The sequence below is a fragment of the Lates calcarifer genome, linkage group LG17 (genome assembly GCF_001640805.2).
Source record: "Lates calcarifer isolate ASB-BC8 linkage group LG17, TLL_Latcal_v3, whole genome shotgun sequence".
Taxonomy (NCBI): Eukaryota; Metazoa; Chordata; class Actinopteri; family Centropomidae; genus Lates; species Lates calcarifer.
In genome coordinates this window covers 9,144,015-9,167,866 of record NC_066849.1, presented here as the reverse complement: position 1 = coordinate 9,167,866, position 23,852 = coordinate 9,144,015, and the positions used below count along the sequence as shown (strand labels likewise).

Here is a 23,852-nt window from a genome sequence, read left to right as displayed (position 1 = left end):
TGTTAATGAAATTCTGACAACTTCACCACTTCTTCTTTTAATTACTTTTTATTTCAGTATTACAAAGATGAATAAATGCAGGATCTCTCATACATCAGGTCTTTTATATGTAGGGGGACAGTAAAGTGTGAGAAGACTGATTAAGAGAGGAAGGTTTTATCATTCTATGACACAAACCATGGGATATTGTGTGATTTTGAGTGTGTGTGGATGATCAAGATGATCACTGACGCTGTTGATCCACACAAGGTATTTGGAGATGTCTGTATAGACGTTGGGTACATCTGGGTAGTTGCAGTTCCTGTACTTGTTGAAAGACACAACACCAACAGCTTTCCCACTGCACACCAGAGGCCCACCAGAATCACCCTGTGAAGAGGAAAAACATTCATTTATGATTTCATTTCAGATGTTTATATCACTTCTATTGATAAAACTGGGTGACATTTTTAATGAAAGAACAGAAAACATACCTGACAGAATCCTTTGTTTGTGCCATATCCACCTGCACAGATGACATTGGCAGGAAGTCTAGGCCATTTCCTCTTACAGACTTGTGGGTTAATGATGGACACCACTCTCAGGTCATCAACAACATTACCATTGGTTCTAGTGTAACCCCATCCAGCTACATGGCACTGCTCATTGTCATTAATGTGCATCTCAGAACTGGGAAGATGAATTGTTTGAGCACTGTTGTCCAGTTGAACTTTTTTAGACAGCTGGAGACACAAAATCAAAAATTTAAAACGGGCAAAGTCTAATTTCATAACATCTTTTCATTTACCAGACTTCAAGTTAAAGACAGTGATTGTTATACTGATATTTGTATATTGTGTTTTTGTAAATCTCCTTAATAAAACCATGATGCAGTGTATATTATGGGACATTTTGGTATTGCTAGGTTGTCAAGATGTCATCTGAGAATATGTACTTACTTTGAGCAGCATGATGTCATTACCAGTTCCTTCAGACATAAAATGTGGGTGTTTGTATCTCCTCTCAATATTTATGTTTTCCATTATATATAAACTAACTAACGTCTTTGTAAAGAAAGAAGTTAGTTAGTTTATTTAACAATTTTAACAAATTTCTTACAGATTGATTCCTTAATTACATTAATTGAAAGTAACTCACTCTCTGTTACAGTGTGCAGCAGTGACCATAAAATCCTCTCTGACAAGAAATCCTCCACAGATATGACCTCTGTTGTTCTGTACAGAGACCATGTACAGCATTGAGTTCTCTGGAGCTATTTTCCCATGAATCACACATGCTGTAAAGATGAGTAAAAATCTAAATGAAATTATTGTCACATGAACTGGTTGGTTGGAGAGTAATATTCAAATTCTGTCCGCTTCGTCCGAGACATGTCAGAAGATGAAAAAACAGAATTTTGTACAGAACATGCATGATGCCAGACAGACAACGAACTTGTCTTCTTGGGGATATTGAGTCAACCCTTTCATACAGCAGTTTCCTTTTGCTTTTTGGCACTTATGATTATTATCTTTCTTATCTCGATTTATAACCACATCCTGTGTACAATGCTAGTATGATGATTTTCCGCATCTTTCAGTCTCTTGATTATGTTCACTCTGGGCCATTTTAGACCTACTTCTCCTCATTGTTTATAGTTCACAATAAGCAAATTTGAAAAAACTCTATTTTTACTGTTTGACACTGATGTACACTATTTGATTAAAGAAGAACCATAGATGAACCATAGATGCCAGTTTCCTTCTTCAGTTTTGAGTGACACAGACCATTTAAATTCACAAAACTAATTAAGTAATTTAAAGAAATAAAGAAAAAAGATAAATAACTGTAAACATTTCTGATCATATTGTAAGAAAATTACATTTGGTTAAAGCAGCTACAATCAAAATTTTATAATAACAATGTATGAAATGACAATGAGAAAATAATTAGTGAAAGGGGTCACTCACAGTGATGAACCTACAGAGAATTATCACCAGAATCTACAGCCTGGCTTTACAGAGTGTTATATTCAGTGTCACCCTTTTTAATTTTTAGTCAATTTTTAGTAGAAAAAAGGTCAACATTTTAGTCTAGTTTTCATCCAGACCAAGAATGAGTATTTCAGTCAAACTTCAGCAAACTGCTTTCAAAGATTTAATCCAACTGATTTGTACAATTAAGTCTGGAAACACACATCATTACAACAAATCCAATGCAGTCTAACTCTTGCAATGGTGTTTATAAAGAAGTTGTGTACTACCGTTTAAATAGATTTGTCAAGAAAATATTTGGAACCTCTTTGCAGAAGCAGAAAACTAAGCACTGGATGGCCAATTACTGTGCAACAGAATTTAGTCAGGACCAAAACAATCTTCTGTATTATATGCTGTGCATTATAATAACCAGTAGATGTCACAAATAGGCTACTTTTTGCTCTCACTGACAGTGACTGTGACACTCACCTCTTGTTTCTTACATCTGACACATATTATTTTCTGTATATGTTCATGTTGCTTTAAATTACCATTGCTATTGTAACAGTGCATGACTTTGTATCTCAGCTTTCTTTGTGTTAGCAGTAAGCTACAGTTCACATCAAAGCACATGAGCAGGCAAAAGCAAATATGTATCCATAAGTTAGTTTCAGTTACCTTCAGTTATGAGACTATTGCTTCAGGAGTTGGCTGCTCAGCATTTCCTGACTTTTATGATATTGGTGAGGTAAGGCCCTACTGTCAAAACATGCAAAACATGTGCCATCCATCTACTTTGTCATGAATGTTTTTAGTAAGTTAGTAGTTTGGGTAATGGAGAGCACAGGACATAGAATATTCAAATCAAGTCTGTCTCTCTACCATCTTCCTTGACCATCAAGTCATACTATTCTAAATGTGGACCCATTCAAAATCAACTGAAATGTGTGGGTTATGGCAATTAGGTTCTGTGTGTTAAACATGGAAAGCATGTTCATCAAAATAAATAAACTTGTCTAAGTTGGCAAACTTAGCTGACTGGACTACTGACTTTCAGTGAGACTAAATCCCCATCTGCCAGCAGTGTAGCAATGTCCCATTGTTATGACATGCTGATGGTTAGTTACACCACTTTCTCTGGGAGTTGACTTAATGTGGTTTTAAATGTAAAGTAACGTTATCATCTTAATGTTAAGTTACCTCAGTTTCTGTGTGGTGTGTCTCAAGGTGTCTCCTCATGTTTGTGGTTTTGTAGCTGCTTCTCTCCTGACCAGTGGTGGGCTGTCAGGGCCAGCGAGGCCTTCAGTGCTGGCCCAAACATTGTCACAATCACTGAGTTAGATTTTAATATAGCCTCTTCTATTAATAGTACATTGTAATGTACTTTAATTCAAGATCTCCATTTATACTTTTTTTGGTCCGGTGTCAGAGGTAAGAGAATATACACCACAAGACAAAAGCGTACCATACAAATAGAATTGCTTTTATTGACAACCAGTTCATTAAAAGTGTTCACCCTGATAAGAGCAGCACCATAAAGGTCAGCATGGAGGATACAAGCGGCCGCCCTTGTACCCTACAACACAGCACACATGTGGGTTAGAATAACGTTCACACACCTGAGGAAGAACACTGCAGGCAAGTAAAACACCGCAGTAAAACCGCACACTAGTGAAATACAGCATGCAATAAGAGCAGTCCAAACCATACACAGGTCAAGACCCTTTCAAACACTTGAGGGCAGTAGAGGGCCCCTTGACAACCAGCGTTCCCGAAAGGGAGCCCGTCACTAAAATCTACTTTTAAAAATAGCCTAACTTACATAACAACATAGGACAAAAACAATCTCAACAAGACAACATATAACACTAAGCATTAAATTATTTTAAAGTTCGTTAAAGTTTACTTGACTCGCTAAGGATGGTGTGAGGTGAAGAGTGCAGGATTGATGTCAATAGCCCCGTGAGCACCGGCCACAGCACAACTACTCCCCGGTCTCTCGCTACCTAACGGAGGCACCCAGCCTCCCCTCCTGACACAGGAACGGCTCCCCTACTCAACTATCTTCGCTGCATTAAAAGTTGGAGCAGCACCCTCCCGTCCCAGTGCTGCCGACACAGAGCCGGACGATAACAGGTACGTCTCTCTCACACACCACGCTGGCGGTCACTTCTTCTCTGCCTTCACCTGCCACCTCTCTCCACACATGGTAGTCATCTGTCATCAGTATTCAGTCCCTGCCGGGAAGCAGGAACCCCATAGCATCCACCAGGGGGAAGAGACCCTCCGCCTTATTCCCTCATTACAATATGTATTCAATTCCCAATAGTCTATTCTTTTCATCTCATAGCTTTCCTCCTGGTCGCGCTGCTTCCAATATAAGCTGTTTATGTTAGAGCTTTTATCCAATCAGATTTCAGCCCTGTGATGCCAAGTTAAAACACATCTGCCTTGGGGCCTTCAGAATCAACAGTGCATGCTCCGGTAAATTAAAATAAATGGCAATGAAACTGTTGCCTCGTGGATCCTTTAACCAATCAGATTTCGAGTTGGTGAGATCAGCTCTAGCATACCTACGCTAACATGTGATTTGATTGGATGCTCAGAGAGCGTCCAGGTCAGAGCCGGAAAACCGCATGTAAAGCTACTCGCGCAAGCTAAAACATTTTAGTATAGATTTAATAGCTGTTTTCTCAACCCACAATGGCTGAAGGAAGGAGTAGAGTTCAAAGACTGTTTCAGAGACATGTGCGTCTCAGTTCCAACAGTGAGTCCTTTTCTATCGCGATGGAGGCTAACGCTGAAAGTCGAGTCTGCCCAACTGTACTTCTCGGATAAGTTCTAACTCGCTTAAGGATGTCCGCAAATGTCTACAAATAATCAGCAGTTTCGGTGAGTAAAATGCATTTGATCCATATTTTATTGTTTACGTCTTTGTCATTTTCTAGTTAATATTGATGCTTCTGCTGGAGATGATGTGTGTGGCTCAGCTGCGGCTGCAGTGTTTGGAGACCTATTGAATTGTGTTAATTGGGGTTATAGCATTGCTTTAGTAATGGCATTTATTCTGGTTACATTACATGCCTGTCTGTGATGCAAAGCTCTGGTAAACTGCGTTTCTGTATATTGTTGATGGTTTCTATATCTGTGACATTAAAGTATGAAGGTAGCCTATTAAGAGGTGGGGTAGAACACCAGTGAAGGCCTCACTTTTCTTTTATATTTGAAGTGGGGCCAAATGTCAAACCATCTTGTTTCCATCATGTTCTTTCCTCATTGTATGTTATCTGATAACATCAGCCATTCAAGTGCATAGTCAGGTCCAGTTTAGCACTGTTGGCAGTGCATTCATGGTTGTGCTGCCGGCTAGTAGAATCACCAGAAAGATGATTCAAGTGTGCAGGAAAACAGATGTGCAGCCCGGCCATCAAAGGAAGGGCATTTAGATTCCTCCTCTTTTTCCTCAACGAAAGTATAGCAATATAAAGTATAGCATTTTATTCTTGTATTTTTTGTTGACGATATTGCTCAGTGATATAGTCCCAAGTAGTGTTTGATGACATCTGTGTTGTCTCGCCATCGTCTCATTGTAGTCATGGAAAAATGCCACCCCAAAGTAATTGTAACTTTGTTGTAGTGCTGTTTGTTGTGTTTCAGAAGGTCTAATGAAGAAATGCTGAGTCAGGGTTTGCCCTGAGTTACCGAAGCAAGTGGAATAGGAACTAGCTTGGATGTGATGTCATGACTTTGGCTCTTTACACATAATTTGCCTTAACAACCGGTTCTCAACACGTACAACAGCCAGGCAGAATGAGGCGTTGCAATGACAGCAGAAGGGTGTTCAGAGACAACATTAATGTCTCTGAAAAATGTACAACAGTGTAACACCCACAGCTTGATTGAACAATGCAGCAGGTGCTGTGATTAAAAATGGAAGGTCACTGCCGGGGTTGTGCCAAACAGCTATTGTCTGCCAGAAAGTGACTCCTTTGGAACATGTGTGGCCTGTTAAAGTTGTAATGCTTGTGGCTGTTTTTATTAGTAATCAAATGGTCATAAAGTGCTGAAAAAAGACACAACTTTTGTCCTGTAAGTAATAGCAAAGTCCCTCTAGGCAAGTCTTGCCACTCGGCAGCCATCTTGGCAATGCCCTCAGGCAGTTATTCCCTGACTAACAAGACCAGGCTCCTATCTAAATGATTTTGGAGAGAGTTATGACTCCACTTTTGATGGTCACTGGTGCATAAAAACTATAAAAACTACATGTGTAGAATCATAAGCAGTCATATCTGACTTTACAAAGTTTTAAAAGTGCATACTCCATCAGTGCAACTAAATATGTTTCCTGGTTCAGCAGACAGTAGGTTGGTGTTACAGACTATTCTATTCAGGATTCTTTTTGTGGTTTGTCTCTCCTTCAACAGCTAACATCTCTGGTAATTGTAAAACTATGGCTCAGTGAAGTGTCATCATTAGAGGAAATTGTAACTGAGTAATTATATTTACAGCTTAAAGAGTGCAGAATTTGAAATGTAAATTCAGGCTCCCCTCAGTTCAGTTCTTTGAACTTTTCTAAACAGCTGGAGACACAGCTAAAGACAAATAACTAAAAACTGTTTTTCTGTCTTTTAGTTCTCTTGATTTTGATTATGTGACAAAAATTAGTTAACTACTTAAATCCCTTTGATCAGCAGCAAGAAATATTATTATTGAGTCTGGCAGTAACCAGAATAGAGCTTGTGTTTAACCCATTAAATCCAGCATTTTTCTTAGATATGTAAATATCCAAGTATCCAAATCACATGTCAATAGTAACCCTAAGAATTTAAAATCAATCTTTTTTATTTTTTCATGGAAAGGCAGGTTAAAAGTGTATTTTATGGTCAGTCACACTTGTGATGGTGGGATAATGTGTTGTATTCTGAATTAACATATTTCTCCTATGCAGTCATCAAAATTCTCATATATTCCAGCCCAGTTATTAATGCATTAAAACTCTGTCACTGACAGTCTCCGGCAAATGCTCAAGCATGTTGTAGTGTGATTATTTTATATATCAAAAACCCTTATACTACGTCAATACAGTGCATTCAGTTTTTCACATTTTGTCATGCTGCAGCCTCAGGCTAAAATTCATTTTCCCTCTGTCAATCACACAATACTGCATAACAACAAGTGAAATCAAAATTTTGTGATTTATTTATTTATTTGGCTAATTTGTTAATAAAGAAAAACTGAAATATCACATTGACATAAGTATCAGATCCTTTGATGTCATGGTCAACATCACTGGGCCAAACCAAGTGGAGGGTTTTCTTTTTTCTTTTGGTTTGTTTAATGCATTCTAAAGTACGGTCTTTCCCTTATAGAGTCGTTTAGTAATGTAAATGAGCTTTTAACGAGTCTGAGGATGTTCCTCTTTTCTGCAAGGAGGTCTTTAAGTCAGTGAAAGGCTTTGTCATCAGTTTTGTCAGTCCAAGTCAGTTTGTCATGTCCACTGAGATTTTTTTACCATGAATCATGGACGAGAGGTGTGCCTCTTTTTCTTAATAGTATGTGTATGCAGTATGATGTCATTCCTAGGAAACTCATCAGTTGTTTCTTAGTGGTTGGTTTTGGCATTGATTGAACTGCCTGAATATGTTAGTGGAGAGGCATTTGCCCTCTGCTGTGATTACATGTCCATGATAAGCAGCAACACGAGTGTATCTGTTTTCCATCAAAGGAAATGACAAGTAATCCTACCTGTGAAATATTATTTGTGTCTTCTAATGAGGTTGTTTAAGAAAGAACATAAACATGGTATTTGAAATGCATTTTTTATTTTCAGCTCCAGTCACAGACAGAATAGTCTGAAACACTACAATACACAATACACACTGCATGCTGAGGCAAAACAAGAAGATTTGTACTGATAACATTTTAGGGATTTGATGATGCTGTTGGTTAGAATAATTCATATGTATTTCTTTTTTATCAGTGTTTTCAACACCCTGCTTTACCTCCTAACCTGAGGGAGTTCTCACTAATCCACTGCTCTGAACTAAAGCTACATTTATGAAAATTTAACATAAATTGTGCTATTTTCTAGTGCTCCACTACATACTGTATGAAATTTACCCTAAGAAATGTTGTGGATATTCTGCTGGAAAGGGACCATTGTATTTTTTGCATAAATTTAAACAGCATTCATGTCTTCTGATAAAGGAATTTATTTTTTATTTGCAACATTTGTTAGTGACAGAGCAACATCACTTTTCTAAAACAGTTCCGGTATGCTGAAGCAAAGCTTTGTGCAAGAATTTTACATTTTCAATTCTTATTCAGTGTCTGCTTGATCCAGGTAAGGTATTTTGATATGTCTGTATAGACGTTGGGTACATCTGGGTAGTTGCAGTTCCTGTACTTGTTGAAAGACACAACACCAACAGCTATCCCATTGCACACCAGAGGCCCACCAGAATCACCCTGTGAAGAGGAAAAAACATTTTAATTCATTCATTTAAGGTGATGTAGCATGCATATACATTTAGACTAGAAACTAGGTGACATGAATGGATAGAAAACATACCTGACAGAATCCTTTGTTTGTGCCATATCCACCTGCACAGATGACATTGGCAGGAAGACCATCCCATTCCTTCTTACAGACTTGTGGGTTAATGATGGACACATCAACCACTCTCAGGTTATCTTCAGTCCAACCACCAGTTCTAGTGTAACCCCATCCAGCTACACGGCACTGCTCATTGTCCTTTATGTTTATTGCAGACCTGGGAAGTTTAGCAAGTCGCATACAGTTGCCCAGTTGTACTTTTCTAGACAGCTGGAGACACACAAAATCACAGGGCATAAATTAATTTCTCAGAACCCTGTCTTATCTCCATCAGACTTTAGTTAAACACTTGCTTTGAGCTGAAGCTGATGAATTATTTAAATGAAGAGTAGTTATTTGTAGTGTTGCAGATAGGGACCTTTTAGCTTAGAGACAAATAATTAGTATTTGATCAACTGGGTTGAATGAATATTTACTCACTTTGAGGAGCATGATGTCCTTCCCATTTCCTACACCGTCATAACCTGGGTATCTGTACCTCTTTACAATGTGTCTCACTGTTTTACCAGACTTGTGGAGATTGTGGGTGCCAAGAACAACCCTATCCCTGAATAAGTTATTATTGAGTGATTGTCAGTAGATCATTTTTAGATTCATTTTCTTTTTCTAATCACGTTTAAAAAAAAAAAAAAAAACGAATGCTAGAAGAGGAACTGTAACTCACCCATCACAGTGCGCAGCAGTCATTACAAAGTCTTTCCTGATGAGGAATCCTCCACAATTATGACTGCCATTTACCTGCAGGGATGCCATGTACAGCAGTGTGTTCTCAGGGGCTTCATTCCCATTTATGATTTCACTCCCAAGTGCTAAAAACATAAGAGAAAAATCAAAAGAGACTAAGATGAGTTCATGTCCTATTTTCCAGCTTGACAAAAGTTGTCAGATTGTGCAACTTACCCTGTTGTCCGAGCACATAAAAAAGCAGAAAGCTGTGCAGCATTGTGGCAACAGTCTGCTCAACCTAGCTCACCCCGACATATCAAGTCCACCCTTTTATATGCTTGCTTCTCAGTCTGTTTTGCACTGACTTCTATGGCCACATCCTGTCTGCAATGGAAAATTGTGGCTTGTGATATATTGATTAATTGTGGCATCTAAAACTATTGTTCTGTTGCCTCAGCAGATTAGTATATGAGAATGTAACAATTTAACACAGCCTGTTAACCAATTTTTCTTCCTTCATTTCATGAAATATTGAATTAAAACATTCACAAATGTCAAAAAAATATCAGAAGAGTAAAAGTCTTTCAGAGTAATGAGTGGAAACCAGTATTCTCCAGGTCAGAGAAGAATGTGCATAAACATCTATAATGTTTTTGTCTATTGATTTATTTAGGTTATTTGTCTTGTTGTAGCTCTGAATACCCACAGTAAGATTAATAATACACATCACAAAACATTAATAGCAGGAGATTTGTGTGAACTAAATGGCTGCCTGTGATATCTGCCAGCTGATATCTATGTTGTGTTGTGGCTACGAAGTGCATTGGTAGATGTAGGCTATTTGTTACAGCAGTTCATAAACCCCAGCTCTGATCCTAGTTTGTCTAGGCAGGGTTTAATGATTTGATCATTTAAACTTGATTTAAACTTGATTAAGTCTTTGTGTCTCACCTACCTGACACATACTGTAGAGACTGAACCTCTGTTAGCCAGCAGAGGTGAGGCACAGACAAGCTTGTAGGTAGTGTACATTGTTGCTACTACCAGGTGAGTGGGACTATTTCTCCAGTCAGTCAGACAGGTTAAAGACAGTGCACACAGTTACCAGGGAATAGGACTGGTCACCCTGGCCACCACTCTGGCACCAAATATGTCATTTGAACCTCATGGATATATAGCAAATTACTAAAATTATGATGATGATTATGATGACATATGGGTGGATAGTCAAGTTCAGCTGGATTTATTTTTGTTCCTGAAGAGGAGAGGTAAGACCCTACTGTCAAAACATGCAAAACATGTGCCATCCATCTACTTTGCCGTGAATGTTTTTTTTTGTTAGTAGTTTGGGTAATGGAGAGCACAGGACATAGAATATTCAAATCAAGATGTCTACAGAGTCTGCCTACCTACCGCCTTCCTTGACCATCAAGTCATACTATTCTACATGTGGACCCATGTTTAAGGATATTGTTGATATCATGGTTGACATCACTGGGCCAAAGCAAGGGGATTTTTTAATTCCATGAAAATTCATGGAAATGTTTGTTTTGGTTTGTTTAATGTTGCTTATACTGAACGTGAGCAGTTCCTCTTTTCTGCTTCTTCATTTGTCACTCAGTTGTAGCTGGAAAACCACACTCTGCACAGATAATTTCTAAGAAAAGTTACACCCAGTTCAGAATTTCATAAAGTTTGTCAGAGATTGTGCATCTGTAGTTACTCCCTGATCTTAACAGTGTTCCTGCTTTCAAAGGGGAAACAGGAACTAAATCTAAACATAAACTAAACATAGAAGATAGAGGGTGCTAAACTCATATACCTGGAACCAAACCACATATGTCTTACTTATTAAGAGCGCACTAGAGGTCAATAATTCAATGATAAAAGTTGTCACAATAACATCCATAAGTCTGTTTCAGTTACCTTTATTATCTGGCAGGTTTGTTTAATTGTTTGTTCCTTTGTTCAGACCCACCATACAGGACTGATGTTTGGGAGGGGGCTGCTCTGCATTTCCTGACTTTTATAGTACTGGTGATATCATTGTTGACATCATTGGGCCAAACCAAGTGGGGGGGTTATTATTTTTTGTGGGAATGTTTCTTTTGGTTTGTTTAACGTGTTCTTAAGTATGGTCTTACTATTATGGTTCTGATTGAAGTAATGTAGGTGTGAACTGAACAACCCATATAGGCTGTTTGATTTATTTTTGTTCCTGAGGAGTAAGGCCGTACTGGTTTTTGTTAGTTTTTGTTGTTGGTGCTGTTATTTATTTATTTTTTTATAGTTTGTGTAATGGAGAGCACTGCAAATATCTAGAGATGTCTACAGAGTCTGCCTACCTACCGTCTTCCTTGACCATCAGGTCATATTATTCTACATGTGGACCCATTCAAAATCAACTGAAATGTGTGTGTTAAACATGGAAAGCATGTTCAATATATCAAAACAAATAAACTTGTGTCAAGGAAAAGGTTGGCAAACTTAGCAGTGTAGCAATGTCCCGTTGTTATGACATGCTGATGGTTAGTTACACCACTTTCTCTAGAAGTTGACTTAATGTGGCTTTAAATGTAAAGTAACATTATCATCTTAATGTTAAGTTACCTCAGTTTCTGGGTGGTGTGTTTGTGGTTTTCTCCCCAGTTTTGTAGCTGCTTCTCTCCTGACAATACCACACACTCACTTTTCTTTTATATTTGAAGTGGGGCCAAATGTCAAACCATCTTGTTTCCATCATGTTCTTTCCTCATTGGATGTTGTCTGATAACATCAGCCATTCAAGTGCATAGTCAGGTCCAGTTTAGCACTGTTGGCAGTGCATTCATGGTTGTGCTGCCGGCTAGTAGAATCACCAGAAAGATGATTCAAGTGTGCAGGAAAACAGATGTGCAGCCCGGCCATCAAAGGAAGGGCATTTAGATTCCTCCTCTTTTTCCTCAACGAAAGCATATGGAGATGTTTATGAAGTTTTTATTTTTCACCACATTTTATTCTTGTATTTTTTGCTGCACAGTGATATAGTCCCATGACGTCTGTGTTGTCTCGCCATCGTCTCATTGTAGTCGTGGAAAAATGTTGTGGATGAACATATTCAGTCATAGTTTTCATGAACAAAATGTACACAGTTTTCAGCTTTAACAAGCAGCTGTCCTGAGCAAATAAGAAACAGAATTTCTCAAAAGTATGTTGTGTGGATCTTAGTTCATGGAAAAAAGACACAGCGTTATTGTTTATTCAATATTGATGTTTTTCAGTTGCCTATAATGAACACCATTTCATGTAAGTCCTGGGTGTTTGCAGGCTAAATGTCATGACTGAAGTACCTGTGCTGCCGAACTTGTAGTGATTTTTTTTTATGTGTTCACAAAGTAATTGTAATTTTGTCGTAGTGTTGTTTATTGTGTTTCAGAAAGTCTAATGAAGAAATGCTGAATCAGCGTTTGCACTGAGTTATTGAAGCAAGTGCAATAGGAGCTAGCTTGGGTGTTACATCATGACTTTGGCTACTTTGGCTACACTAGGGCAGCACGATTCTGGAAAAAATGAGAATCGCAATTTTTTTGCTTAGAATAGAGATCATGATTCTCTCAATCTCACAATTTTTTTTTCAACATGTTTTTTGCACTCATTTACCCAATACAAATGGACCCGCCACAGGAATATTACTGTCACTGCTAAAATATTATAAAGTTGCAGAATACCTGGTTTGAATCTGAATCACATGGTGTAATGACACATTGTAATTGGCTAAAGGAGATAGAAGCGTTTGTTTTGATGCAGCGGGTGTCGCAATTTCAATATGAATAATTGTGCAGCACAGGGGTAAAGGTGAGGGTGACTAGATGGTAAATTTGCAACAACATACAACAGTGTAACACTGACAGCTAGGGCTTGGTTGAACGAAACAGCAGCAAAAACAGGTGCTGCCGACATTGTGTCAAAAATACAATAGAATAGAACTGAATCCGTTATTGTCATTGTTTGTAAAACAACAAAAGAAAATTTGGCAGCTCCTGAATTGACAGTGCAAATAAAGATAAAAAAGCTATTGTCTGCCAGAAAGTGACTCCTTTGGAACATGTGTGGCCTGTTAAAGTTGTAATGCTTGTGGCTGTTTTTATTAGTAATCAAATGGTCATAAAGTGCTGAAAAGAGACACAACTTTTGTCCTGTAAGTAATAGCAAAGTCCCTCTAGGCAAGTCTTGCCACTCGGCAGCCATCTTGGCAATGCCCTCAGGCAGTTATTCCCTGGCTAACAAGACCAGGCTCCTATCTAAATGAATCGGGAGTTATGACTCCACTTTTGATGCCGGTACACAAAAACTATAAAAACTACATGTGTAGAATCATAGGGGGAAATTCTTTTTTTAAAGTTTGGTGACTTTTCCTCAAAATGTTGAAAATTGCTTTTTTCCACAGGTTATATATCTACAACACATCCACATATGGATGCATCATGCATGCGCCATCAGTGCAACAACATGATTGGCTAAATATGTTTCCTGGTTCAGCAGACGGTAGGTTGGCTGTTTCAGGGGAGAGGTGGGACATGTGTCATGCAACTACCAACTTTGGTGTTACAGACTATTCTATTCAGGATTCTTTATATGGTTTGTCTCTCCCTCAACATCTAACATAACACCTCTGATAACTGTAAAGATATGGCTCAGTGAGGTTGTTAAAGAAAGAACTTAAACATGGTATTTGAAAATACAGTTTTATTTTCAGTTCCAGTCACACTGACAGAGCAGTATGAGATACTATGATACACAATAGTCTACTGGATGCTGAAACAAAACAACAAGATTTTTACTCATAATGTTTCAGGGAGGCTGATGATGCTGTCGATCCACACAAGGTATTTTGATATGTCTGTGTAGACGTTGGGTACATCTGGGTAGTTGCAGTTCCTGTACTTGTTGAAAGACACAACACCAACAGCTATCCCATTGCACACCAGAGGCCCACCAGAATCACCCTGTGAAGAGGAAAAACATTCATTTATTTATGATTTCATTTCAGATGTTTGTACTACTTCTATAACCATTTGACATTTTTTATGAAAGAACAGAAAACATACCTGACAGAATCCTTTGTTTGTGCCATATCCACCTGCACAGATGACATTGGCAGGAAGTCTAGGCCATTCCCTCTTACAGACTTGTGGGTTAATGATGGACACATCAACCACTCTCAGGTCATCAACAACATTACCATTGGTTCTAGTGTAACCCCATCCAGCTACACGGCACTGCTCATTGTCCCTTATGTTTATTGCAGACGTGGGAAGATGAATTGTTTGAGCACTGTTGTCCAGTTGAACTTTTTTAGACAGCTGGAGACACAAAATTGAAGAAGAAGATTGAAAACTAGCAAAGTCTAATCATTACATACTTATTTTCATTCACCAAACTTCAAGTTAACAAACAATTGCTGTAATACGGATTGGTGCCAAAAAACATGATGTCATCTGAGAATATGTACTTACTTTGAGCAGCATGATGTCATTACCAGTTCCTTCAGACATAAATTGTGGGTGTTTGTATCTCGTCTCAATATTTATTCGTTTTCCATTATCAGTATTCTTGAGATTATGGGTCCCGAAAACAACACTTGTAGGTTCACTGAATGAGGGATCATTGAGAGACTGTCAGTGCATTTTTTTTTAAGTGCTGACAAAACAAATAAAAGAAATAAAGCTGCAAAAAATTATACATCCCTTTGCAAAATAGTGGATTCTTTTGGTTTGATTTCCTATCACATTAAATGAATCAAAGATTGCTTGATAAGGAGAGGTAACTCACTCTCTGTTACAGTGTGCAGCAGTGACAACAAAGTCTTCACGGACAAGGAATCCGCCACAGATATGACCTCTGTTGTTCTGCACAGAGACCATGTACAGCATTGAGTTCGCTGAGACTTTATTTCCATGTATGATTCTACTCCCAACTGCTGAAAAAATGAATGGAAAAAAGCATGAATTAATTTCCCATTTATCCAACAGAAAAATATATCCAGATTTTGTAATCTTACCACTTCGTCCAAGACACATTAGAAGAGGGAAAAGCAGAAATTTGTGAAGACCATGCATGATGCCAGGAAGACAGTTAACTTGACTTATTGGTTGATGTCAAGTCGACCCTTTTATTCAGCTGTTTGCTTTGTTGAAATGTATGATTATCATCTGTTTTATCTTTACTCATAACCACATCCTTTGTGCTAGTTTGCAAATTTGAAACTGAAATTATCTTTGTGTCATCTTGTTCGTTATCTGGTTTTTCATCAGCCTGACACGCATGATGTTTATCAGCTTGAGCTTAGTTTAACACAGTCTGTCACATTCATTTATTCTTCCTTCTCTTACATTTTATGTCATATTCTTTATCTAAATGCCACCGTTTGATCATTTTGGGCTATGATACAGCCAGTTCAAACATTTTTTAGAATTTTCCCATTCATTCCCATTTGCACTTATGAAACTAATCCACTATTGCTGCCCACAATTTTACTCTTTGATGTATTTGAATGGTATATTTTTCTAGATAAATGTGTGTTCAATTATGTTACATTTACACATACACACACAATATATTGAGAGTGAGATGAACATACAGCAGGGTCAAAACAGGCCCACAGCTCATTTTTGCCTCGGGGGCCCCATAGTGGCTTTATCCAGCCCTCACCTTCACAAAGTCTGTCCCTAAGTCTTCAGTGACTAGTGCATGACCTCTGCTGTTACCCTAATCTCTGGGGCTCTTATCCCGCGCATGATGTCCCATTTTTCTTCTCAAAACAAGAAGCAGAAATTTGTGCAGGCCATGCATTACATTGGTAAGACACACTGACACCCATCTTCCTGTTGGTGGCAAACAGGTCGTTACCATCTATTTTATTTTGACGTCTAAGGCCACAACCCATCGGCAGTGTAAATTTGCAGCTTAAGATATCTATCTCAATTATCAAAGTATAACATTGCTTGCGGTTCTGCTGCCTCAGCAGCTTGGTGCACATGTTGTAGACAATGCGATCAGTATATTATGAGCTTAGCAGGGACTGTCACATTGATCCAGTCTTCATCTCTTATTTAATTCAATATTTGGATTATACATTATGTATTAATTTCACTTCTAGTCCCTGTTTTGTTCAGTCTCAGCCTTTGTGGATCTTCTTCTCTTCGCTGTTTGTGGATATTTCAATTATCATTTGAAGTGAAGTTAAGTTAGATTAAAAGTGCAGTTGCAGAAAATCTAATTTTCCAGTATACATGGACACCTGTGTCAAGTATGATATCTGACTTTCTCTTGTGTGCAACAGTGATGTTGACATGAATTTGGGTAATATCACTTAAGGTGGTGAGTGTAATAGCCATGTTGAGTAATGTCTTTTTTTCTTTCTCATTTCAGGGCTGCTGCTCACTGAGCAATAATGTTGATTTTGTCCTCCCTGAACTGGTTGGAATTCATTTTGTTTCTTACTCACTGATACAGTACCAGTGTAATGACGGTGGAAGAGTTTGATGTAATACATACAGGATATACTGGATATATGTGGATTCTCAGGATTTTGAGTTAAACTAATTTTTATAACATTATTCAAATCCTCTGGCCAGGGTCACCCTCCAAATTCTCTCTGAAGTATTTTGTTTAGGGAATTTTGGAGGTTTGTACTCTACTATAACATATAATCTGTAATATATCAGATTTTTTTCATGAATCTTTTCTCCTCTCTCACATTTATTTATTTCTTTTATTTCTTACTTTTGACAGTTTCATTTTGGTAATTCTGAGCTTTTTTTTTTTAATCACACATCAACACATGATGAACACAGACGAGAAACCAAGATTTTTTGGTGTAGAAATACTTGACACATCCCACTGAAGCATGCCTTTGAATTCTGTAGAAAACTAGTCAAACCACGGGCACCACAGCTTCCACAATCACATTTGAACATCAGTGTTCTATTTCCGGTTATGAAACTAACACCTTAGTTGATACACATAGGAGAGCACAAACACACACAAATCCAGGCAGGGGAATCATCACCTAGCTTTACATATAGCAATATATAATAAGCAGTAAAATGCATTCTTCCTGTCATGATTTGTTTTTGATAACTTGACTTTGGTGAGATGATGTGTCATGTAGTAAGTCACACAGTTGCATTTGTTGTATCAGTATCTGCACATGTAATTATCTGCACATTAATTGAGTGCACCTGAATATAAGCCGCACCCACTAAATTTAAAAAGAAAAAAAAAAGTACATATACAGGCCGCACTTGTCTATAAGTCGCAGGTGTCTACAGAGTAACATGAGATATTTACACATTCACGCTGCCGTCTCCAACATCTCACCATCGATTCACTGATGCCAAGCTTACACGCAGCAGCTCTATTTCCTTTTTCGACAGCCAGATCGATTGCCTTTGACTCAAAAGCTGCATCATATGCATTTCTTAGTGTGTTTTCCATGATCAGGGTGTGTGCATTAAGCGCAAAATGACTGATCTGACGAATTTAGTGTGAGTGCGTTTGATCTAATTCAAACAGTTTCCTTGGTCCACTGTGACCTGTTCGGTAATTTCATTGGTCTGATGTGACAAGGCTAAATGTTTTTGTGGCATTACGTTAGCCCGTAAAAATCTATAAATTAGCTGCATCATTGTTTAAGCCGCAAGGTTCAAAGAGTGTGAAAAAAGTAGCTGCTTATAGTCCAGAAATTACGCTAGCTAGTTCCGGGCCTTTTTATCTTGATTTTCGTGCCTACAACTCAGTCACATCAAACTTTAGTGGCTTTAATCTAACATGACAAACAGATGCAAAACCAAGATTCTTCGGTGTAGAACTACTTGACACAGCCCACTAAAATGTTTTTGAATTCTGCAGAAAACACAAACCACAGAAACCACAATCACATCTGAGCATCAATGTTCTATTTTCAGTTATTAAACAATTGCCTTAGGAGAGCACAAACACACACAAATCCAGGCAGGGGAATCATCACCTAGCTTTACATATAGCAATATATAATAAGCAGTAAAATGCATTCTTCCTGTCATGATTTGTTTTTGATAACTTGACTTTGGTGAGATGATGTGTCATGTAGTAAGTCACACAGTTGCATTTGTTGTATCAGTGTCTGCACATGTGTACAAATCTGACAACATTATTCAGTGTTTATCTCCTCCACATGCCATATCAACAAATGTTCAGATGTACAGAAATGCAAACTTTGCATCTCATTACGTGTGCTAAGTATGAGTTTCATAGTTTGTCTGCTTTTTGACCATTAGAGGGTGCCACTCTTAACTTAAAGTCTAATCCAAACTAAAGGTCTGTTGTCCCTCTACAAGTCATTCATTGTCCTTGTCATCCATACCTGCCATCTTGTAGTCAAATAACTTGCAATGTTTCCCTAACGCAGATAGATTTCTCTGAGTCAAGTGTGTTACAGAGTGAGCCTGTTACTTTAATAGAGAGTTGGACTATTGTGCTCTTCATTGTAGCCTTAGCTTTAGCCCTGTCAGAACATCATGTCTCCTTTCCTCTGTTCAGTGTTGTTTGAAAACCCTACAGTACAGTCATTCTGAAAAGAACAAAACATCATTTACCAGCAGATACCATACACTGAACTCACCCTAAGAACTTTTATGTCTGATTTAACACTTCTTTTCCTTGAAAAACATTGTGATCCAGGGCAGGTATTTTAATACAGTTATAGACACACCGGGTGTGTCTGGGTACTCACAGTTTAAGTTTGTGTCACCCTTCAAGAGGGAAATTTCTTAATGTGTTCATTCATTATTTAATTGTATAATAATATTTTAATAATAATATAATAATATTTTATATTTTTACGGTTTCCCCTCCTGGAAACAACAGATTTTATTAATTTCACTGACCACTTGACTTTGGTGAGATGATGTGTCATGTAGTAAGTCACACAGTTGCATTTGTTGTATCAGTGTCTGCATGTGTGTACAAATCTGACAACATTATTCAGTGTTGATCTCCTCCAAAATCTATATCCACATGCCATATCAACAAATGTTCAGATGTACAGAAATGCAAACTTTGCATCTCATTACTGTGTACTGAGCAGAGAGTCTGAGCTGAGGGCCCGAATAAGAGTTTCATAGTTATCTGCTTTTTAACCACTACAGGGTGTCACTCTTAACTTGAAGTTTAATCCAAACAAAGGGTCTACAAATCATTCATTGTCCTTGTCACATACACATTGGGTGCATCTGGGTAGTCACAGTTTAAGTTTGTATTGAAAGACATGACACCAACTGCTGTCTCATTGCACACCAGAGTCAACCTGCAAGAGGGACATTTCTTAATTTGTTCAGTCATGATATAATAGTTTAATAATGTTTGGAGGATGTCATGATGTTCATTGTGAGTATAAGGACTAAGAATACATTTTTTTACTTTTACCCCATCCTGGAAACAACAGACTTTTTTTAATTTTATTGAACCTAGTAGAGTTTAACAGGACAGGCAACTGTCAACTGGACAGTTAGGTTAAATGAATGTATATTTAGTCTCAGGATTTTTGCTTTTACTTATATTTACTTTTTGTTGTGCAATATACTTGTAAAATTAATAGCAGTCAATGTGCAAAGGCTGACAAATGTTAGCAAAAGCTAACATGCTAAATTGAGATGGTGAACATGGTAAACATTATACCTGCATAACATCAGCATGTTAGCAGTGAGCATGTTAGCATGCTGACAATAGTGAGAACCAAGTGGCTAGCATGGTTAAAGACTCTTGTTTTCATCAGTGCTAATGTCACATCAGATGAACTTTATTTGGTAACTGCAGTTGCAGATCATCAAAATGGTGGAAAATCTGTGATGGGATTTATTGATGATACTTGATGAATGGACTTGATGAGGACACAGATGAGCACATGCACAAACCTGGAAACACTGGAGTGGTGTCTGAAGATGTGTGTGTGTGTGTGTGTGTGTGTGTGTGTGTTAGTAACATGGTTGGATTTTGCAATTTTTTCTAAAGGTCAAAGGTACCTCCACCCAGCTGGTTCAAAGCTAACCGGCAGGCTAGGCACTTAACAATTTCTTTCTGATAAGCAGGTGATTCACAAATGATTTTTAGTTTTCATTTTACTTCATGAAATATTTAGAATATTTTGTATGCATCTGTAAACCTGCTAACTAGTAGCATGGACTTGTTTGTCTGTGCAGTGACGTGTGCTGTGATGGAGAAAACAGGAGCAGGAGGAGGACCTCACACAACAGACCCCTGTTTTCTGGGACACTGCCATGGACGGTAATGACACATACATACTACACAATATCTTTCACCAGGAGGAATCCCCAATAAGTCTGTCTACATCATACAACTCATCACTGTTGCTATGATTACGCCTGGTGTCCTGTGTTTTAGTCTGGATGGGAAACAATGACACAGACGCCCACGTTCACTTCCTGATTGAGTCTTACCTGTTGTGACGTATCCCTCCCTGATTGTTACTATGGATTCTGTTTGAATGAAAACTCTGATGTTTATTACAGTAGTGATGACTGTAGCACATTTTCAGTACATATTGTCAGTTTTTACAGTTTTAAAGAAATTTTCGGAAAATTACCCTCAAAATCATATCGGGCTAAGACCATGTCCAGATTTAATCATGAGAACAGAGAGAGGTGCAGTCTATTTTTTGGATTTTGTTCCAAGACTGAGGTCAAATGCTTCAGTTGTTGCCGCTCTAAAACTGATTTACATGTGGTTTTGTTGACATTTCAGTTATGGAATAATTTGAGTTAGGTTTGTACGTGAGAAAAATGAGTCTCAAGATAGAACTGAAAGGTTATCTCTGTTGCTGTGTGTATGCATCTGGTATTGTATGCATCTGGTAAATTTCTGAGACCTCGTGAGCGAGGGACTGTCGACCTCTGATCTGTCTGATAGATCCCTGAGTACAAAATGTTTATCAACCATGATTATCTAATAGTGAAATTTTGTTTTAAGATCAAATCTCTTTGATGTTTAAGAGAAGTTTAGTCAGAATTCACTCTTTGCAGTGAATAATTTACTTCAGTATTATATTGTTAATATTTCTTTAGGAACAGTGGTCACTATTCCAGTGATTCTAACTGCGGAGATCAGTATGACTGCTGATAGAGCTCACACACACATAAATATACTTAAAAATACAACTGCAATGACATTGATATGCACCCCTGGAGGAAGGAGTTCATGCATCATTCATGAACAGAAATGTTGTGGGGAAATGTCTTCTACTGCACACTGCAGGTCCAAAATCAACAAATGTCATAAAAACAGACAGAACAAACAGAATACGTCCACCTATCTGCTGCACAAACCCTCAGCCAGCTGCATCTTTTACCTTCTCAAGTCTCACCAGGGTGAGACAGAGAACAGACCTTCCTTTTGTTTTGTTTTTTTTTTGGTTCCCCACCAGCCCAAGGAAAAACTCCCCCAATGGGAAGAAACCTGGGAGGGGCAGTTCAAAGAGAAATCCTCCCTCCACGGATGGCTTGGTGTTAAGAACTTCAATCTTCCTACTCTTGTACGGCTCCTCCTCCTTGGCCTCCTGTTTTTCATTTCTGTAAGCCTGAAATTCAGCTCTTCAGGTCTACTCTTCTTCCTTGTTTTCCAGGACTGCTCTTGATTCTCGTTGTTGGACCTGCAGCTGTTCCTCGGTTTCCTTCAGAGCAGCCTGGAGCATGGCGATCACTGCTGCTCTGTCTCTGCAGCTCGGCATTTTTCTCCCCCATGATCTGCCTGACTGCAGTGTCTATGATTTCCTGTAAATCACTCATCCTGAAGAAGACCATTTTCTCCTCCTCTTTTTTTTTCTTCATTGTTAACATGGGGGTCTGATTTCACCCTCATTATCAAACTGAAGACGTTCTCTGTTCCCCTCCTCTGGGATCAGCAGCTCGGGCTCTGAAGCAAGTGTTTCTTCAATCTGCTGCTGCAGCTGTTGCAGCTGTTTCTGGGCCTCCTCCAGCTTGGAAGTGAGATCCACACTGATTGCAGTTTCCAGACTCAGTCTGGTGGCAGATCTCACCTGGACTTCCGTCAGTTGACAACGGAGATCCTGGATTGTCATCTCTGCTGCTTCTGTAATCTGGTTCTGCCTCTGGTGACTTTCATAAAGTTCAATTTTAAGGTCATTGACCATTTTCATGTGGGAGTGAAGGCTGTTTTCAGCCATCATGTACCAGACCCGAGAATCATGCAATATGAATGTCTTTCAAGAATGACTTATAAACTCTGTTATTCACTTGGTTAGCTCACAATACCACCCACCAAAATAACCTTTGCTAGCAAAGATTGCTGTTTACCACACGTACATCCACATTTTGATTTCAAGCTTGTGATTTGTTATGATTTGTATGTAACATGTTAAGTCAATGTCTACACTTGCGTTCAATTAGCTACTTAAATATCTATATCTCTTACCCATAGACCAAAGAGAGAAAGCGTGTTAATAGAACTTTGTGCACTCTGTTGGGTCAGTGTATGTCTAACATTGTGAAATTGTGAGTATTTGCCCAGGTGGAAGTACTGGACTGGCTTAGTCAGGCAATATCCTTAAATCTTAGACCTAAGGTCCTGCTCCTTTCAAGTGTTAGCACCTGCATACTTTTTTAAACCATGATGGTGAATTGAGTTCAAATATGTGCCTGTGATTTTGTGTGCAATCTCACTCCAGCCAGTTACCCAAAGTTGGTAACCCTGAACTAGATGAACCACAAAAACCACAGTTTCAGGTGTGTGTGTGTCAGTGTTCTCACAGTCACAGTTATGACAATAATTTTGTTAAATGCCTGTCACAGCTAAAGGTTTTTTATTTGGTTGTTTTATTTGGCCAGAAGTGAAGTGTCATAAAAATGTTGTCAATTGGCTTTGTGCAAATGCAGCCCATCTGTACATCAACAAAAGTAACTACTTACTGATACATAATAATAATACATGTTGTATGTTTGTTACAGCCAAGAAACAACAGTCTATTTGATATCTGTATTATTTTAATACATTGCAAATTTGACGTTAATACTCTGTCCTTCAGCTGTTTGATTTGCAGTGTTGATAGAGAATTGGATGTTTCAGGGCCCTGCAGGGCCTTTTCACTGCAACCAAAAATGATATATTTCATATTAAACTTATCCTAAAAACCTATGTGAATACAAGAGCATGGTGTTTTGGCTCATACATATCCACAAGGATGCATTATATCATATAGCCTTATGCTCTGTCATCCCTGCACATGTGGCGATCACAGTCTAGACTGTTGTCGTTTGTGGTTCCCCAATGTTGGAGTAGGCTCCCAGATGATTTCAGAACAGGAGTGTCTTTCTCTTATTCAAGAATCTCTTTAAAACTCATCTCTTCCAAAGGCACCTCCACTCCTGACACCTCTAACACAATAACATGTCTAACTAGCATTTACTGTGCACTTTCAGTTTACAACTGATTTTCTTGCACTTATTTATTTCATTGTCTCCCACCGCACTAAAACTTTAGTGTATTTTCCCACTTGTATGTCAGTTTGGATGAGAGCATCTGCCAGATGAGTAAAAGAAAAAAAAATGAATGTCATGTCAGGA

At 38.3% G+C, this 23,852-nt stretch overlaps 3 protein-coding genes and 1 long non-coding RNA gene across 5 annotated transcripts in view; 1 reads left to right on the top strand and 3 right to left on the bottom strand.

The window, feature by feature from the left end:
• LOC108877276 (duodenase-1) overlaps positions 1-23,852 on the bottom strand; it is a 40,325-nt gene that overhangs the window by 10,756 nt on the left and 5,717 nt on the right. The window lies entirely within an intron of this gene.
• On the bottom strand, positions 66-9,615 carry LOC108877281 (granzyme B). 2 transcript variants are annotated; one of them, XM_051077157.1, is made up of 5 exons: positions 9,472-9,615; positions 9,236-9,380; positions 8,992-9,118; positions 8,527-8,781; positions 7,761-8,423 (listed from the first exon to the last, which is right to left on the bottom strand). In XM_051077157.1, the coding sequence occupies exons 1-5, from the start codon at positions 9,512-9,514 to the stop codon at positions 8,268-8,270; spliced, it is 726 nt and encodes a 241-aa protein (XP_050933114.1). In that variant the 5' UTR covers positions 9,515-9,615; the 3' UTR covers positions 7,761-8,267. The 2 variants fall into 2 exon arrangements, with proteins under 2 accessions (XP_050933113.1, XP_050933114.1); XM_051077156.1 differs by lacking the exons at positions 7,761-8,423; positions 8,992-9,118 and adding an exon at positions 66-369 and having other exon boundaries at positions 8,527-8,728.
• On the top strand, positions 3,561-23,770 carry LOC127143455 (uncharacterized). Its single transcript, XR_007814880.1, has 3 exons — positions 3,561-4,091; positions 20,457-20,541; positions 21,896-23,770. It is a non-coding gene; the product is annotated as an uncharacterized LOC127143455 (long non-coding RNA).
• Positions 13,948-15,419, bottom strand: LOC108877280 (duodenase-1). Its single transcript, XM_018667253.2, has 5 exons — positions 15,278-15,419; positions 15,049-15,196; positions 14,733-14,868; positions 14,325-14,579; positions 13,948-14,222 (listed from the first exon to the last, which is right to left on the bottom strand). The coding sequence occupies exons 1-5, from the start codon at positions 15,333-15,335 to the stop codon at positions 14,058-14,060; spliced, it is 762 nt and encodes a 253-aa protein (XP_018522769.2). The 5' UTR covers positions 15,336-15,419; the 3' UTR covers positions 13,948-14,057.